Raw genomic sequence first — 19,863 nt, forward strand, 5'->3', positions numbered from 1 at the left:
AGAAAACTGAGGATTGAAGAGCTTAAGCACCTTCCCCACAGTCACACAGCTTTAAGGGCAGATGCAGGATTCAGACCCATGTTTGCCAAACACTTATACTGTTATACTGCTAAACTGCTATCCCAAACACTTATACCACCTCCCCATGCAATATGAGTTATTCCAACAACACAAAGTGCAGCCATCCAAGTAACTACCTTTTCAAAATCTACAAAGTGTGTAGCAATTCCTGCTGTGTACACATCTCTTCCTTTCAGCCTGAATCCTGTTAATGCAAGGAAGTACCCAAGTTTTCCTTGAAGTCGTGGCAAGAAATAACCTCCACCCACATCAGGAAATAGCCCTGTAATTAAAAACAAAAAGAGATAATGACTCAAATGAAAGAGGTAACTGCAGCTCTCTTACTTTATATCAAAGAGCCATTTTCCTCTGGAGTCTGAATCTATATTAAAACATTATTACTATACCATGGTACTATAACACAACACACACAACACAATATCACAAAAGACTTGCTATAAACTGTGCTAACTTAATTGGGATATTTTTCATGTTTCATTTCTATAGAAGACAATAAAGGATTTGATGACACAATGTTTTACATGTAACTACTTGATAAATATTTACCTAAATTTCTTATCTCTACTACTACTTTTTAAGAATCTCCAAGGATTTGAATATTTGAAAACAAATATTTTCTGTCCAAATGATTAGCACAGAAAAAAAATATAATCTGTGGCTATTATGTGATAAATTATTATTAGCATTTAATCAATTTCTATACAGTCAAATATCTAATATTCAAGACACTTAAAGTGATGTGATAACCATTAGTTCTAGTACATGAACAAGCTTATACCTAATCAACAGAACTTGCACCTATTCTTTCCTTAATCATGAGGATTAAAAAAATTCCCTTAAAAAAAAAATTCCCTTATTCTCTCTACTGGCAACAACTAAAAACAGCAGATATGCAAATACTTGTCAATATACTACTTTTTGGTGTTTAAGAGCTTCTTAAACAAGCTTGACCCTCTAGGTTTAAAAGCTATCTATTTCAAAATCACTTCAATTAAGTTAGCTGAGATAAAAATACAAGCATTCAAATTCTTTCCAGGTCTACTTGCCAAAAAGTTCCTAGACTTGAAAGAATCAGTGGCATGTTACTGTAAATAGAAATATCTCTCAGCATCTCCAACAACATAGGTCTAAAGTTGAATTCATAACCCCTGCCCACCCCCCCAACACCCTCATACAGTTCACCCAGCCCAATAAAGGGTGCAACTATCCAGACTCAAACCTCCTCATGTACCACCTCTTAACCCTCCATCAACAACTATGATCTGTTGCTTCCTCCTCTAGACAGTTCTCTACACAACAGCCAGTGATCTTTTTAATAACATAAATCTTTTTTCAATGTTCTTGTCTGACTGAATTTTTTAAATTATCTTAATAACACAAATTTTGATGAGTCTTGCATTCCACTGCTTAAAAGTCTTCCATGACTGCCCATTTCTTTTAGATTAAAACTAACGCTTTTATCAGTCTTCCCCAGGCACTTTGGTCATCTTTCTGTTCCTCAGTGTTTATCCCTACTTACCCCTGAACCTCAGGAGCACTCTGGCCAAGCAAAAACACCTCTATCCTGAAGCGCTCTCATCTGTTCCAGAGCCCCACGTTCTCCCTCGCCCCTTGCGTCAGTGGCTGCCTCCTTCCAGTGCCCCTCCTGGCTTCACTTCCCTTGGGCCTGCACACGCTGCTGTACCTTGGCCTCATCATAGACTATCCGCTCCCCACTACACATGTTTCCTTAGCTCTGACAGCTTTAGATAACATCGATGTGATGGACTGAATTGTATCCCAAATTGTGTCCCAAAACCTTAAGCTGATGTCCTATCCCCACAATGTGACAATCTGGAGAAGGGGACTCTAAAGAAGTAACTAAGATTAAATGAGGTTTGAAGGGTGGGGCCTTATCTAATAGGATTGGTGTCTTTGTAAGAAGAGGAAAGACTCCAAGACAAAGGGCCGTGTGAGGACACAGAGAGAAGGCAGCTCTCTGCAAGTCTAGGAGACAGGCCTTGGGTGAAACCAAATCAGCCAATACTTTGATGTTGGACTTCCTGCCTCCAGGGGGAGGAATAAGTGGGAGAAATAAATGTTGTTTAAGCTACCCAGTCTTGGTATTTTGCTATGGAAGCCCAATACAGACCCAAATCTATCTAGCTAGCTATGATTCTTCCCCTGGATATGAACTCTCATATCTGCAATTAACCACACAGATAATAAACAACCCAGATACAACCTGACAAACACAAGCCTTGAGTCACATCCCTCCAACCACACAGCTCCTTCTCTAGTGGCCTTACAGCCATCTAGCAGCACTAGCTAAACACCTTGGAATTATTCCTGATTCACTACTTCACAAGTTAACTCCAAAACATTTTCCAAATATGTCCTCTCTATTCCAACTTTACAGCTTCTTATTACTCCAAGCCTAAAATTATCTCTCTCTAGACTTGTGCTGCTCAATAGAATTTTCTCTGATGATAAAAATGTTCTGTAATCTATGCTGCCACTAAACAGATATGGGTATTAAACACTTGCAATGTGGCTGGTGCAACTGAGGAACTGAATTTATTTAAATTAGTCATATGTGATCAGCGGCTACAGTATTAGATAACAGAGCTCTAGATTAATGTAATAACCTTCTAACAAGCCTCTCTGCCATTACTCTTGCACACCTACAACCCATTTTCCTTAAAGCAGTCAGAATGGCATCAGAACGTATACCAGACCACGTCACTCTGTGCTTTAAACTCTCCCACAGTTTCCCATAATATTTAGGTTTAAATCCAGACTCTTTACCTGAGTTCCCTGTGTATCTCTAGAAGAGCACAGTATATCACTCTGCCCCCAATTCAGGCAGTAGACTCTATTTGGTTCTTTGAACAAATAAAGTAAGACTTCATTCTTGCTTTAGACTAACTATTCTTAATGCACAGTGTTCTGTTCTATATTAATTAGTGTTCAGCTATATTAATATAACTGCTTGCTTCCTGTTATTCAAATCTCAGCTTAAAGACATCTCCATGGACAACTTCTTTAATCATCTAAGCTAAAAGAGACCATTCAGTTATGACCTAAAACAAATCCCTTACGATTATACAGTGGAAGTAACAAATAGATTCAAAGGATTAGATCTGATAGAGTGTCTAAAGAACTATGGATGGAGGTTTGTGACCTTGTACAGGAGGCAGTGATCAAGATCATCCCCAAAAAAAAAGAAATGCAAAAAGGCAAAATGGTTGTCTGAAGAGGCCTTACAAAAAGCTGAGAAGAGAAAAGACGCAAAAGGCAGAGAAGAAAAGGAAAGATATATCCATCTGAAGGCAGAGTTTCAAAGAATAGCAAGGAGAGATAAGAAAGCCTTCCTCAGTGATCAACACAAAGAAATAAAGGGAAAAAATACAATGGGAGTGACTAGAGATCTCTTCAAGAAAATTAGAGATACCAAGGGAACATTTCATGCAAAGATGGGCACAATAAAGGACAGAAATGGTATGGACCTAACAGAAGCAGAATAGAAGAGGTAGCAAGAATACACAGAAGAACTACATAAAGATCTTCACGACCCAGATAACCAGGATCACTCACCTAGAGCCAGACATCCTGGAATGTGAAGTCAAGTGGGCCTTACGAAGCATCACTATGAACAAAGCTAGTGGAGGTGATGGAATTCCAGTTGAGCTATTTCAAATTCTAAAAGATGATGCTGTGAAAGTGCTGCACTCAATATACCAGCAAATTTGGAAAACTCGGCAGTGGCCACAGGACTGGAAAAGGTCTGTTTTCATTCCAATCCCAAAGAAAGGCAATGCCAAAGAATGCTCAAACTACCCCACAACTGCACTCATCTCACACACTAGCAAAGTAATGCTCAAAAATCTCCAAGTCAGACTTCAACAGTACATGAACTGTAAACTTCCAGATGTTCAAGCTGGATTTAGAAAAAGCAGGGAACCACAGATCAAAGTGTCAATGTCCACTGGATGATCGAAAAAGCAAGAGAGTTCCAGAAAAACATCTACTTCTGCTTTATTGACTTTGCCAAAGCCTTTGACTGCAGATCACAACAAACTGGAAAATTCTAAAAGAGATGGGAATACCACACCACCTGATCTGCCTCCTGAGAAATCTGTGTGCAGGTCAGGAAGCAACAGTTAGAACTAGACATGGAAAAATGGACTGGTTCCAAATCGGGAAAGGAGTCAAGGCTGTATATTGTCACCCTGCTTATTTAACTTATACGCACAGTACATCATGAGAAATGGTGGGCTGGATGAAGCACAAGCTGGACTCAAGATTACCAGGAGAAATATCAATAACCTCAGATATGCAGATGATACCACCCTTATGGCAGAAAGTGAAGAAGAACTAAAGAGCCTCTTGATCAAAGTGAAAGAGGAGAGGGAAAAAGTTGGCTTAAAACTCAACATTCAGAAAACTAAGGTCAGAGCATCCAGTCCCATCACTTCATGGCAAACAGATGGGAAACAATGGAAACAGTGAGAGACTTCATTTTCTTGGGCTCCAAGATCACTGCAGGTGGTGACTGCAGCCATAAAATTAAAAGCCGCTTGCTCCTTGGAAGATATGTTATGACCAACCTAGACAGCATATTAAAAAGCAGAGACATTACTTTGCCAACAAAGGTCCATCTAGTCAAAGTTATGGTTTTTCCAGTAGTCATGTATGGGTGTGAGAGTTGGAGTATAAAGAATGCTGAGTGCTGAAAAATTGATGCTTTTGAACTGTGGTGTTGGAGAAGTTCTTCAGAGTAACTTGGATTGCAAGGAGATCCAACCAGTCCATCCTAAAGGAGATCAGTCCTCAATATTCATTGGAAGGACTGATGTTGAAGCTGAAACTCTAATACTCTGGCCACTTGATGCGAAGAACTGACTCATTTAAAAAGACCCTGATGCTGGGAAAGATTGAGGGCAGGAGGAGAAGGTTGATGATGAGATGACAGAGATGACAGAGGATGAGATGGTTGGATGGCATCACAGACTCAATGGACATGAGTTTGTGTAAGCTCCGGGAGTTGGTGATGGACAGGGAAGACTGGCGTGCTGCCATCTATGGCATGCTGCAAAGGGTCGGACAGAATTCAGTGACTGAACTGAACTGAAATGAAGCTAAAATAGCCATCCAAGAGAATTACACTTTGAGTAAGATGCTGTAAGAGGGACCAAATTTACTCTTCTACCTGAAATAAGTATAGAAAAACAACTGCAGTATATGAAATAAGTTTTCAACATACTGGACCACCAAGCAGTAAAGGAAAGTGATGTCTGAATATCTGAAAACGAATGAGGTAAACCCTACTTAAAAGCTTCCTTGGTGGCTCAGTAGTAAAGAACCCACCTGTTAATGCAGGAGACATGGGTTTGACCCTGGATCTGGAAGATCCCCTTAAGAAGGAAATGGTAACCCACTCCAGTATTCCTGCCTGGGAAATCCACAGACAGAGGAACATGGCGGGCTATATAGTCCATGGGGTCTCAGAGAGTTGGACATGACAAAGAAACTAAACAACAACAAGCCCTAAAAAGCTCCATCTTAATGCCTGGAGAGAGTGTCCAGGCTCAAAACAGTCCTAGATTTGAGGGGAATTAAGCTAAAAATTCAGGGAGACAGAGGCAGAAAGAATTCCCAGAACAGAGTATCAGAGAGGAAAGAGCTGCATAGAGAGAAAACACTGGAGATCTGCAGTGTCTCCCTTAAGTCCCCAGCTTTGTACTGATAACTACATGTGTTCAATGAAGAGGCTGTGAGGTTAAGGAAAGAACCACAGGGAAGGATTCAGAGACCGGTTCTGGGAACCTACACAGGGCTGAGAATAGCACCTGTTCCCACCAACCAGACCAGGAAAGCTCAGGATTCGTGGAGGCACAGAGCAGAATGCAAAGAAGAGTCTCTTCAGTAGTAGGAAATAATTAGCCCTAGTCTGAGCACTGCTCCAATCCAACATTAAAAACAAACAAACAAACAAAAAACCTAAAAGACGAACAAACTATTTCCAAGTAACTTAACCTCATCCCAGATGCAAGGTAAAGAACATTTACAAGAATACAGATCTTCCTCAACTTACAGTGGGGTTGTGTGTGTGGGTTACATTCTGATAAATCCATCATAAATTGAAAATACCATAAGTCAAAAATGCATTTAATACACTTAATCTATCAAAAAATCATAGCTTAGCTGAGCCTATCTTAAATGTGCTCAGAACACTTACATTAGCCTACAGTTGGGCAAAATCATCTAACACAAGGCTTATTTTAAAATAAAATATTGAATATCCCATATAATTTATTGAATATTATACTAAAAGTGAAAAACAAAATGATTCTAAGTACCAGATATTTATCTTAGTGATTAGATGACTGCCTAAGAGGTATGGCTCACTGCTACTGCCCAGCATCACAAGAGTATGGTACCAGATATGGCCAGCCAAGGAAAAGGTAAAAATTCAAAGAACAGTTTCTACTACATGTATACTGCTTTTGCACCATTGTAAAGTCATGAGTCAGACAATCATAAGTTAGGAATCATCTATATAAAGGAAGACAGCACCCAACAAAGTAAAGCTTACAATGTCTAGAATCCAATCAAGAAATACAAAAAAAAAAAAAAAAAAAAAAGAAATACTAGGTATCTAAAACCAGGAAGATGTTACCCACAATGACATGACAAAACAATCAAAATTGACTCAGAACTGACACACACATGAAAATTAGCAAAGAAGGAGATCAACAGTTATAATAAACATATACTATATATTCAAAAAGTTCAGCAAAAACAAAAAAGATATTTTAAAAAATCACCCACATGATGGTACTACAGATGAAAACTAAGATGAATGTATAAGCTAAAAAAAAATACCTAAATGGGATTAAGGGCAATTTTAACTTTGCAAAAGAAAGGATTAGTGAACTTCAAGATACAGGAATAGCTAGTATCTTAGCAACTGAACATCAACAAGGTGAAAAGAAAATTTTAAAAAAGGAACAAAGCATGAGTATAAAAAAATTTTAAATGGAGTTCCTAAAAAGGAAACAGTGGGACACAAAAATATTTGAAGAAACAATGCCAAACTTTCCAAATCTGAAAAACTATAAACCTAACAAGACAAATAAACACAAGCATTAAAAAACATACACACACAAACATAAGAAACAAGAAGAAAGCTACACAAAAGTACATCATAATCAAATGATCAATAGAAAATTTTAAGAGCAGCCAGAGAAAGTAAAAACAAACAAAAAAAAAAGACACTTACAGAGGAACCAAGACAAGGGGAAGAACACATTAAACGTCAGAACAGAATTCTATACCTGAGCTCAGGTTTAACCTTAGCAGACTAGAGAAAGAGGTAAAACTTAAAGTAGAAGGAAGTAATAAATACCAGAGCAGAAATCAATAAAAGAGAGAATAAATAAAACAAAAAAAAAATTTTTTTGAGATCAATAAAATTAACAAACCTCTAATTAGATTGATCAAAAAAAACAGAAGGAACAAATTATAATATCAAGAATGAGAGACCCAGATAATGCTATAGGTTCTACAGATATTGAAAAGATAATAAGGAGATTAACTTTATGCTAGTAAATGGACAAACTCTTTAAAAAGACTCAAATTACCAAATCTTGTGCAAGAAGAAATAGACAACTTGAAAAGTCTACATCTATTAAAGATTTTGAATTTGTAGCTAAAAAACCTTCCCAGGCCTAGAAAAGGAAACTCCAAGTCTAGATGGCTTCACTGGTGAATTCTACCAAACAGAGAGGAAGAAAAATAAAAAGAACCAATTCTACACAAACTTTTCAAGAAATGAAGCCAGCATTACCCTGTATCAAAATGAAGCAGGCGGGTTTCCAGAAAACTACAGACAGTATCCCTCATGAACTCAGATGCAGAAATTCCAAGTAAAACTTCAGTGAACCAAACCCAACAACATATAAAAAGCAGAACACGTCATACTAGAGTGAGATTTATCCCAGCAATGAAGAGTTAGTTTAATGTCGAAAAAAACAATCAAGTAACTCACCATCAACAAGAAACTAAAAAAGAAAAACTAAAAAATAAAAAAGAAAAACCAATGGTCATCTGAACAGATGCAGGAAAAAAAGACAAAATCTAAAATCCATTCCCAAGCAAGAGAAGGAAAGTTCCCCATCCTGATAAAGGGCATCTATGAAAAACCTATACCTAACATTATACTTAATCAGTGAAGACTGAATGTTTGAAGGTCCACTTTCAACATATCTGTTCAAGACTGTATTAGAGGTTCTATCCAGCAGAATTAGACAAGAAAAAATAAAAACTATCCAGATGAGAAAGAAAAAAGTAAAACAGAATTTATTTGTAAAGAACATAACTATCTATAGTTAGAAAATCCAATTCAATCTACAAAAAATCTATTAGAACTAATAAGTGAATTTATCAAGTTTTCAGGATACAAAGTACAAAAGTCATTGGTAACTAACAATTAGAACTAAATTTTTTAAATATCATTTATAATATCATTGAACAATATTAAATTCTTAAGGAAAAATCTGACAAAGGATGTATAAGAAATTGAAAACTACAGAATTTGGCTTCGAGAAATTAAAGAAGATCTAAATAAATGCAAAGTAACACCTTGCTCACAAGTTTGAAGACTCAATATTGTTAAGATGTCAGTTCTCCCTAAATTGATAGATCCTAGACAAGCCAAATAAAAATTCTAATAGGCTTTCTTGCTGAAACTTACAAAATAACTCTAAAATTCATATAGAAATACAAATGATCTGTATAGCCAAAACAATTTGGGAGGAAAAAAAACAAAGAACAAAACTAGAGGATTATCATTATCAAGACTTACTGTAAAGCAACAGTCAAAACAGCAGGGCACTGGCACCACGATCGGCACTTACAGAGGCACAAAGGCAATCAGTGGAGAAACAGTAGCTTTTTCCAAAAAATGATGTGGGAATGATTTAATCTCCCTAAGCAAATAATAAACTTTGATCTATATCTTTGACCTAAACTTTGATCTGTACCTTTGAGCCACACCTCACACCTCATAAAGTTAATTCAAAACAGAGAATAGATCTGAATGCAAGAATGTTTCCTCTAAGAATTTTCTATCTAAAATTAAATATACGTACAGCAGAACTTAGCACAGTTGATTGTAAATCAACTATACGTCAATAAGAATAAATAAACATGTTGAGGTATGTTCCTTCTATTCCTACTTTCTGGAGAGTTTTAATCATAAATGAGTGTTGAATTTTGTCAAAGGCTTTCTCTGCATCTATTGAGATAATCATATGGTTTTTATCTTTCAATTTGTTAATGTGGTGTATTACATTGATTGACTTGCGGATATTAAAGAATCCTTGCATTCCTGGGATAAAGCTCACTTGGTCATGGTGTATGATTTTTTTAATATGTTGTTGGATTCTGTTTGCTAGAATTTTGTTAAGGAGTTTTGCATCTATGTTCATCAGTGATATTGGCCTGGAGTTTTCTTTTTTTGTGGCATCTTTGTGTGGTTTTGGAATTAGGGTGATGGTGGCCTCATAGAATGAGTTTGGAAGTTTACCTTCATCTGCAATTTTCTGGAAGAGTTTGAGTAAGATAGGTGTTAGCTCTTCTCTAGATTTTTGGTAGAATTCAGCTGTGAAGCCATCTGGTCCTGGGCTTTTGTTTGCTGGAAGATTTTTGATTACAGTTTCGATTTCCTTGCTTGTGATGGGCCTGTTAAGATCTTCTATTTCTTCCTGGTTCAGTTTTGGAAAGTTATACTTTTCTAAGAATTTGTCCATTTCATCCAAGTTGTCCATTTTATTGGCATAGAGCTGCTGGTAGTAGTCTCTTATGATCCTTTGTATTTCAGTGTTGTCTGTTGTGATCTCACCCTTTTCATTTCTAATTTTGTTAATTTGGTTCTTCTCTCTTTGTTTCTTAATGAGTCTTGCTAACGGTTTGTCAATTTTGTTTATTTTTTCAAAAAACCAGCTTTTAGCTTTGTTGATTTTTGCTATGGTCTCTTTAGTTCCTTTTGCATTTATTTCTGCCCTAATTTTTAAGATTTCTTTCCTTCTGCTAGCCCTGGGGTTCTTCATTTCTTCATTCTCTAATTGCTTTAGGTGTAGAGTTAGGTTATTTATTTGGCTTTTTTCTTGTTTCTTGATGTAAGCCTGTAATGCTATGAACCTTTCCCTTCGCACTGCTTTTACAGTGTCCCATAGGTTTTGGGTTGTTGTATTTTCATTTTCATTCATTTCTATACATATTTTGATTTCTTTCTTGATTTCTTCTATGATTTGTTGGTTATTCAGAAGCATGTTATTTAGCCTCCATATGTTTGAATTTTTAACAATTTTTTTCCTGTAATTGAGATCCAATCTTACTGCACTGTGGTCAGAAAAGATGACTGGAATGATTTCAATTTTTCTGAACTTTCCAAGACCAGATTTATGGTCCAGGATGTGATCTATTCTGGAGAAGGTTCCGTGTGCACTTGAGAAAAAGGTGAAGTTGATTGTTTTGGGGTGAAATGTCCTATAGATATCAATTAGGTCTAGCTGGTTCATTGTGTCATTTAAGGTTTGTGTTTCCTCGTTAATTTTCTGTTTAGTTGATCTATCCATAGTTGTGAGTGGGGTATTAAAGTCTCCCACTAGCAATACCACTTCTGGGCATACACACTGAGGAAACCAGATCTGAAAGAGACACGTGTGCCCCAATGTTCATCGCAGCACTGTTTATAATAGCCAGGACATGGAAGCAACCTAGATGCCCATCAGCAGATGAATGGATAAGGAAGCTGTGGTACATATACACCATGGAATATTACTTAGCCGTTAAAAAGAATTCATTTGAATCAGTTCTAATGAGATGGATAAAACTGGAGCCCATTATACAGAGTGAGGTGAGCCAGAGGGATAAAGAACATTACAGTATACTAACACATATATATGGAATTTAGAAAGATGGTAACGATAACCCTATATGCAAAACAGAAAAAGAGACACAGAAGTACAGAACAGAGTTTTGAACTCTGTGGGAGAAGGTGAGGGTGGGATGTTTTGAAAGAATAGCATGTATATTATCTATGGTGAAACAGATCACCAGCCCAGGTGGGATGCATGAGACAAGTGCTCGGGCCTGGTGCACTGGGAGGACCCTGAGGAGTCGGGTGGAGAGGGAGGTGGGAGGGGGGATCGGGATGGGGAATACGTGTAACTCTATGGCTGATTCGTGTCAATGTATGACAAGACCCACTGAAATGTTGTGAAGTAATTAGCCTCCAACTAATAAAAAAAAAAAAATTAAAAAAAAAAAAAACTAAAACTGCTCTTTAAAATGTCTTTAAAAATTAAAAACTAAGAATAAAAAATTAATATAAAGCTTTAATTTTATAAGCCTGATATTTTAAAGTAAATTTAATTAAAATTTTAAAACTTTTAAGAGCAATATATTAAATCTTTGTGGAGTGAAATTAAAGAAGGCCTAAATAAATGGAGATAAATAATTCAATTGTAAAGACCTATTATTAAGATGTCAGTTTTCTCCAAATTAATCTATAGTCAGTGTGGCCACAATAAAACCTGTACAATTGTTTTTGAAAATATAATTGTAATTTTTAAAATTATTTTTAAACATTTTTATTGGTGTCTAGTTGCTTTAAAATGTGTTTCTGCCTCATAGCAAAGTGCATCAGTTCTACATATATCCACTGATTTTTTTAGATTCCTTCTCCATATAGGTCATTACATATAATAAAAAAAAAATTAAATTACACTCTTATCCAGAATGTGTAAAGAAAATATACAATTCAGTAAGAAAAAAACAATCCAATTAAAAATGGCTGAAATTTTTGAGTAGGCATGTTATAAGCAAAGAAAACTGAAATGGTAACAAACACAGGCATGGATTCTTCTCATCATTAATAAGCAGAGAAAGTGAAATTAAATTATTCAAATATCCCTTGGATTAGCAAAAGTTAAAATAATCAAAGACATCCCGGGTATAGAGTAAAAATTTCTTTTTTTTTTTTTGAAGGGGTACAAATTCACATTTAATATAAGTATACAATACAATCAATTATACAATTAGCTACTATCAGCTTTACAATGTATAATTTATTCAAATGGCTGAACTGTTCAGTGGTTAAGGAGACAGTTATGTGCCAGAAAGATATAGTACTTTTTGCATGGTTTAATGAAAATATAAAAGCTATTTGTCCAAATAAATGCCATCTTCACTATTAAAAAAAAAAAAAAGAATAAATAAATAAAATCAACTACACCGTGCTAGTTTTTCCAGTTAAATATGCTTGCTTTTGCATTTTCAGATAAAACTATGAGCTAATATAAACTTTAAGGTATCTTCCGATTATAATTTTGTTTTAAAAGTTTTTTCACTGCTGTAGCTCACACAAAATTCCATCAATTCCTTCAATAACAATATAATCTGAAATGTATCAAGAGATGATAACTCTAAAAGTAATTATGAAAATTTTGGTGTTTTTTGTTTTAATTTACCTATTGCTGTTTCAGGCATTGCAAAAACAGACTTTTCGGTAGCCACTCGGAATTGCCCATGAACTGAGACACCAACTCCCTAGGAAAAAGGCAGAAAATCATTTTTTTAAAAAGTGGGGGTAAAAAAAAATAATAAAACTCTCACATTTATAAACATTAAAAACCAAGTAAATTATCCCTATATGTTATATATAAAGATATACATAATATGTATTATATACAACTCCTCATAAAGCATATCTATAAAGTGAATTTCAGGAGACAGATGAAAGGGAAAACCTAAACCACACAATTTCAGAACTTACTAAGCAAAAAGATACATGGGTGTCCCTGACACCTGGAACAGATGTGTTTTAGCTAAGTCACTTTCCATCAGGGTCCTGTGTTATGCTTCACGTCCTCTCCCCCAATTCCTTCTCGTTTCAAACTAGACGGAGCATTGCAGCGTACTGACTATTCCCAGAACCACTGTTCTCAGTGGAACCAATCATCAAAAAAGCATAACCAAACTATTTTAGCAAATTTCAGTGGCCTTAAATAGAATATTCACACATTTATTCACATTATTTCATCAAATAAAATTAGCAACATTTTTCTCAGACACACAGTAACTGTTTAACTCTTAAAATTGGTAAGCAAAAATTTTACAAAATAAAGATTTGGCTGAAAGTCTATTTCTGATTTGATAAATATCACCAAAAAGGACAAACTTAAGAAACATCTCTGAATAAACAGACATGTTCGAATAAAATAAGAGGTATACATTTGATAACAAAGAATCCAAGTTTGTGTCAATGCTCCCATTTTGACATACATTTCCTACGTTATGTTCTTTTCACAATATTCAAAACATCTTCTCATTCTCAATCCTTTTGAGCCAGTGTATTCTATCTTTGGCTTCCCTGGTGCTCAGACGGTAAAGTACCTGCCTGCACTGTGGGAGCCCTGGGTTTGAACCCTGGATTGGGCAGATGCCCTGGAGAACAGCTCCCACTCCAGCATTCTAGACTGGAGAACTCCATGGAGAGCGGAGCCTGGCAGGCTACAGTTCATAGGGTCACAAAGAGTTAGACACGAGTGAAGTGAGTTGGCGCGCACGCATGCACTAGTTTTATTAATAATTTTTTGTATTATTGTAAGAAACCTTGCCTCACATTCTACTCTCCACTTTTGTTTATCACAATGTTTTTGCTGTTGCTCAGCTGTGTCCGACTCTTTGCAACCCCATGCACTGCAGCACGCCAGGCTTCCCTGTCCTTCACTATATCCCAGAGTTTGCTCAAACTCATGTTCATTAAGTCGATGATGCCATCCAACCATTTCCTCTTCTGTCACCCCCTTCTCCTCCTGCCCTCAATCCTTCCCAGCATCAGGGTCTTTCCGAATGAGTCGGCTCTTCGCATCAGGTGACCAAAGTGTTGAAGCTTCAGCTCAGCATCAGTCCTCCCAATGAATATTTAGGGTTGATTTCCTTTAGGATTGACTGGTTTGATCTCCTTGCAGTCCAAGGGACTGTCAAGAATCTTCTCCAACACCTCTGTTCAAAAGCATCAATTCTTTGGTGCTCAGCTTTCTTTATGGTCCAACTCTCACATCTATACATGACTACTGGAAAAAACACAAGCTTTGACTTTACGGACCTTTGTCGACAAAGTGACATCTCTGCTTTTCAATGCGCTATCTAGGTTTGCCATAGCTTTTCCTCTAAGCAGTAACTGTCTTTTAATTTCATGGCTACAGTCACCATCTGCAGTGATTGTGGAGCCCTCCAAAGTAAAGTCTGTCACTATTTCCACCGTTTCCCCATCTATTTGCCATGAAGTGATGGTACCGGATGCCATGATCTTAGTTTTTTCAATGTTGAATTTTAAGCCAGCTTTTTCACACTCCTCTTTCACTTTCATCAAGAGGCTCTTTAGTTCCTCTTCACTTTCTGTCATAAGGGTGGTATCATCTGCATATCTGAGGTTATTGATATTTCTCCTCACAATCCTGACTCCTATTTGTGAGTCATCCAGTCCAGCTTTTCGTATGATGTACTCTGCATGTAAGTTTAATAAGCAGGTTGACAATACACAGCCTTGACGTACTCCTTTTCCGATTTGGAACCAGTTCGTTGTTTCATGTCCGGTTCTAACTGTTGCTTCCTGACCTGCATACAGATTTCTCAGGAGGCAGGTCAGGTGGTCTGGTATTCCCATCTCTTTCAGAATTTTCCATAGTTTGTTGTGATCCACACAGTCAAAGGCTTTAGCAAAGTCAATAAAGCAAAGGAGATGCTTTCCTGGGATTCTCTTGCTTTTTCTATGATCCAACAAATGTCGACAATTTAATCTCTGGTTCGTCTGCCTTTTCTAAATCCAGCTTGAACATTTATTTGGAAGTTCTCAGTTCACGTACTGTTGAAGCCTAGCTTGGAGAATTTTGAGCATTACTTTGCTAGTGTGAGATGAGTGCAATTGTGTGGCAGTTTGAGCATTTTTTGGCATTGCGTTTCTTTGTGATTAGAATGAAAACAGACCTTTTCCAGTCCTGTGGCCACTGCTGAGTTTTCTAAATTTGCTGGCATACTGAGTGCAGCATTTCACAGCATCATCTTTTAGAATTTGAAGTAGCTCAGCTGGCATTCTACCACCTCCACTAGCTTTGTTCATAGTGATGCTTCCTAAGGTCCACTTAGGGCCTGTTCTTTCGTGGAGAATTCCATGGACAGAGGAGCTTGGTGAACTATAGTCCAAGGGGTTGCAAAGAGTCTTACATAACTGAGAGACTAACACTTTCACTTGCTATTGAAAACTAGCTTAATTCCATTGGAACCAGAGAACAGCCTGTAAGATTAATCCTTTGAAATATGCTAAGACTAATTCTGTGGTCAATTTTGGTAAATGCTGCATGCACACATGAAATGAACATGAAAGTTACTGAATACATATAAACTGGATCAAGTTTACTGAACAATTTTCAAATCATGTGCATGCATGTAAAATGAACGTGTATATGTGTTTATATACTGTTTATATGTGTTTCATCTGTTATTGAAATTAGTATGTTCAAAACTTCTCCTAGGATTGTGGTTTTGTCTATTTCTCCTTTAAGGACTCTCTAATTTTTTGAAAGACCACACATTTTTAAATGCTTGAAAATATCACACCAGCAGAGTTATCTCAAAGAGGCAAAGGTTTGTTCCTGCTGTTTCTCAGTGTCATATGTTATGAAACTCATTAAGTCTGTTCTGCTTCATTGCTATAAACAGTTTTAGACAAGTATTTATAAAATGTCTTTCTACAGTTGATTATAATCCATAAGATTACTTTCAGAATCTGATCTCACTGATCTTAAGAAGAAAGGCTGAACAATTTTCAATGAACTGAACTAAGTCCTACCTGCTGAGAGAACAAGAATTGAAATGTAAGGCTTGCTGAATTGAGCCCCCAAATGTTACACGTTATGAGTTATAGTGGCCTGGATTCAAATAATCCTTCACATGAAGGGAAGATCAGCTTCAAAGTCTCTCATTCCTGACTGAATTGAGATGATCTGGGATGCTAGTGCCTTTAGCCTAGATACTACTAGAAACAAAGGTCAGATGATTATATCTTAGGGCTCAAATAATACTGAAGTAGAAATAACTCAATCAGAAATAACTAGCACTTGATTAGAAATAATCTGACATACGACCACATGACTAAAGCCTAAAAGAAAAAATACACAAAAGAAAGACTTACAGGACATACAAATTTAGATTTGCTATACCTAACTATTTTTATAACTGTGAAATGTCCTTCTATACCAAGTACAAGTTTTTGCCATAAAATGTACCTTATCTGGGCCTTCGCAGGTGGCACTAGTGGTAAAGAACCCACTTGCCAATACAGGACACGAAAGAGATGTGGGTTCAATCCCTGGGTCAGGAAGATCCCTGGGAGGAGGGCAGGGCAACCCACTTCAGTATTCTTGCCTGGAAAATTCCATGAACTGGGGAGCCTGGTGGGCTAAAGTCCATGGCATGGCCAAGAGTCAGACACAACTGAAGCAACTTAGCATGCATGCACGCGGCTACCTTATTTGATATAAAAAATAACCATCAGCTTTATTTTGTATTGGTATGGTATCTTTTTCTAATATTTTACATTTAATATTTCTGGGTCTTATATTTATGATATTGCAAGCATTCTGACATTCTTTGTTTTTCAGTTGGATTATTATTAAATAATCTCAATGGCAGTACTGTATGAACACTATGCAGATAAAGTAAAATGAGTCTGATCCATATTTATAATTTCATATAGAGAATACTAATGTGGGTAAGCATGAATAACCAAATATATGAATGTAGGCAAACTTGTAACCTACTTTAAGTTTCACATTTTTAAAGACAAAATTTAGGCAATCTAAAACTTTTTTTTTTAATTAAGAGACATAGCTAGATGAGTTTCCAGACTGTTTAATAGAGGGGAATGGCTGGTATAGCTTTAAGACTTTTAAAGATCTCATCATAAGTACTTAGAAAAGCACAATTTTGTTGTTGTTCAGTCGCTAAGTCATGTCCAACTCTTTTGCAACCCCATGGACTACAGCCTGTGTCCTGTGATTTCCCAGGCAGGAATACTGGATTGCCATTTCCTTCTCCAGGCGATCTTCTCAATCCAGGGATCAAACCCGCATCTCTCATATTGGCAGGTGAATTCTTTACCACTGCGCCACCAAGGAAGCCCCAAATTAAAGCCTTCAAAGTGCAAATCTGTTGATCAGCAACTAGAAGTAAGCACCACTTCTGTATTTCAATATTGCTATTCTAAACAAAAAGCAACATTAATTTTTAAAAACTGATAATTATACAGATATTTAATTTAATAGAGTCAGCTGTTCCATGATTTCTACTAAAGACAGGACTAATCCCCAGCACAAGCAAACAAACAAACCACATGTAGAACAATTTAGTTTGGTGCCTGAAAAAGAATTTCCTGATTTTGGTGTCCTTATTCCAAGGCAATACATACTGAATAATTTACAGATAGAGGATTATCATGTCTTCAACATTCACTCAAACGGTCCAGCAATTAGACACATGTTGGAGAAGAGAGAAAATAAAACAAATGTGGAAATAACAGGGAATATGGATGGAAGATATACTGGAGTTCTCTGTACTATGTTTGCAACTTTTCTGTAAGTTTGACAATTATTTCACAATAAAACAGTCTTTTTAACAAAAATGAAAATAAAAATAAATGTTCCAGAGTAACCAGTGCCAACAACTGCAGTAAAGAAAACAACAAAGTCAGGAAGGCATACAATGGGGTAATGTGACTAATGCTCCCACGAAGAGTCATGAATTTAAATTATAATCAGAGAGAATGAGTAAGCGCCTGTCCAGAATGAACACTGCACCACAGTATCAGACAGTATGTGAGGGAGTCTTCTATCACCATCATTCATGATTATAAATGGTGCTTGGAAATTAGATATTTTTGTTAGAAATTCAAACAGACTTTTCATCACACATTATCTCACTATGGTATGAAAGTTAATAATGTAAATACCGTTAAGTTTCATAATGTATCTTCCGGACTACATGCTTTAAATTAGCAGCCTACACAGTAAAAGCAAAGACTTTTTATTACACTTCTCACATTAATATTAACAGGCTAATACTGCATATTAGTAGTAGTAACATATTGATTATGTAACATTAATGTATACTGATAGACTACAGAGATTAGCACCAAACACATTTTTTTATTCTGCTTTGGATGCACATAATTCATGCTATTTTTAGATAAAACATATTCAACAGAAATAATTGAGGTAGAAATATTTAACTTATTTATGAATCAACAATCTAATATCCTTGGAGGTACAGTTCTGCTTTAAATGAAAAAAGAGATGTGAAAGTTGCTAAGAGGATAAATCTTAAAAGTCCTCATCATATTTCTTAAAAAACTGGAATTAGAACTGCCATATGACCCAGCAATCCCACTTCTGGGCATACACACCAAGGAAACCAGATCTGAAAGAGACACATGCACCCCAATGTTCATCGCAGCACTGTTTACAAAAGCCAGGATATGGAAGTAACCTAGATGCCCATCAGCAGACGAATGGATAAGGAAGCTGTGGTACATATACACCATGGAATATTACTCAGCCATTAAAAAGAATTCATGTGAATCAGTTCTAATGAGATGGATGAAACTGGAGCCCATTATACAGAGTGAAGTAAGCCAGAAAGATAAAGACCAATACAGTATACTAACGCATATATATGGAATTCAGAAAGATGGTAATGATAACCCTATATGCAAAACAGAAAAAGAGACACACATGTACAGAACAGAATTTTGGACTCTGTGGGAGAAGGGGAGGGTGGGATGTTTAGAGAGAACAGCACTGAAACATGTATATTATCTAGGGTGAAACAGATCACCAGCCCAGGCTGGATGCATGAGACAAGTGCTCGGGCCTGGTGCACTGGGAGGACCCAGAGGAATCGGGTGGAGAGGGAGGTGGGAGGGGGGATCGGGATGGGGAATACATGTAAATCCATGGCTGATTCATGTCAATGTATGACAAAAACCACTACGATATTGTAAAATAATTAGCCTCCAGCTAATAAAAATAAATGAAAAAAAAAGTCCTCATCATAAGAAAAAACATTTTTTTCAAGTATGTGTAGTTATGAGTATTAACACTGTTTTACAACATATACATAAATCACATTATTATGTTGTACACCTAAAACTAAAATTATACATTAATTATGACACACAAAAAAAGCCAGTGAGTAGAAATATGAATTTTGGTACATCATACTTTAAAACATAAATTAGAAACAACTCTTATATACCTCCTAAATTCATACTCAAGGTTTTTACTATAATAACCACATTTTCCCAATACAACATTATCACATATTATATTTAAATGTCTGTATTTGTGACTGCATGGACTGTAGCCTTCAAGGCTCCTCTGTCCATGGGATTCTCCAGGCAAGAATACTGGAGTGGGTTGCCATTTCCTCCTCCAGAGGATCTTTTTCACCCGGGGATCAAACCCAGGTCTCCTGCATTCCAGGGAGATTCTTCGTCGTCTGAGCCACCAGAGAAGCCCCTATATATTTAACAGATGCTTAAAAAGAGAGGCTCTAAGAAACCACTGCCTCATATCATATATTCAAACAAAAAGGATTATTATAACAGAAGAACTCTTAACAGACCTCAGATTTACCAAAGATTTCTATTAACTCCATAAAACATTAACTAATATC

General features: G+C 36.5%; 1 protein-coding gene across 3 annotated transcripts in view; it reads right to left on the reverse strand.

Annotated features, from left to right (window-relative positions):
* The window catches only part of HIBCH (3-hydroxyisobutyryl-CoA hydrolase), a 113,729-nt gene that overhangs the window by 24,702 nt on the left and 69,164 nt on the right, over nt 1–19,863 (reverse strand). For all 3 annotated transcript variants that reach the window (XM_065931941.1, XM_065931940.1, XM_065931938.1), the window contains 2 exons: nt 12,600–12,678; nt 198–343 (listed from right to left, as the gene is read on the reverse strand). In XM_065931941.1, coding sequence (XP_065788013.1) covers nt 198–343; nt 12,600–12,678 — 225 coding nt within the window. The remainder of the gene's footprint in view (nt 1–197; nt 344–12,599; nt 12,679–19,863) is intronic.

The sequence above is a fragment of the Muntiacus reevesi genome, chromosome 3, assembly GCF_963930625.1.
Source record: "Muntiacus reevesi chromosome 3, mMunRee1.1, whole genome shotgun sequence".
NCBI classification, from domain to species: Eukaryota; Metazoa; Chordata; class Mammalia; order Artiodactyla; family Cervidae; genus Muntiacus; species Muntiacus reevesi.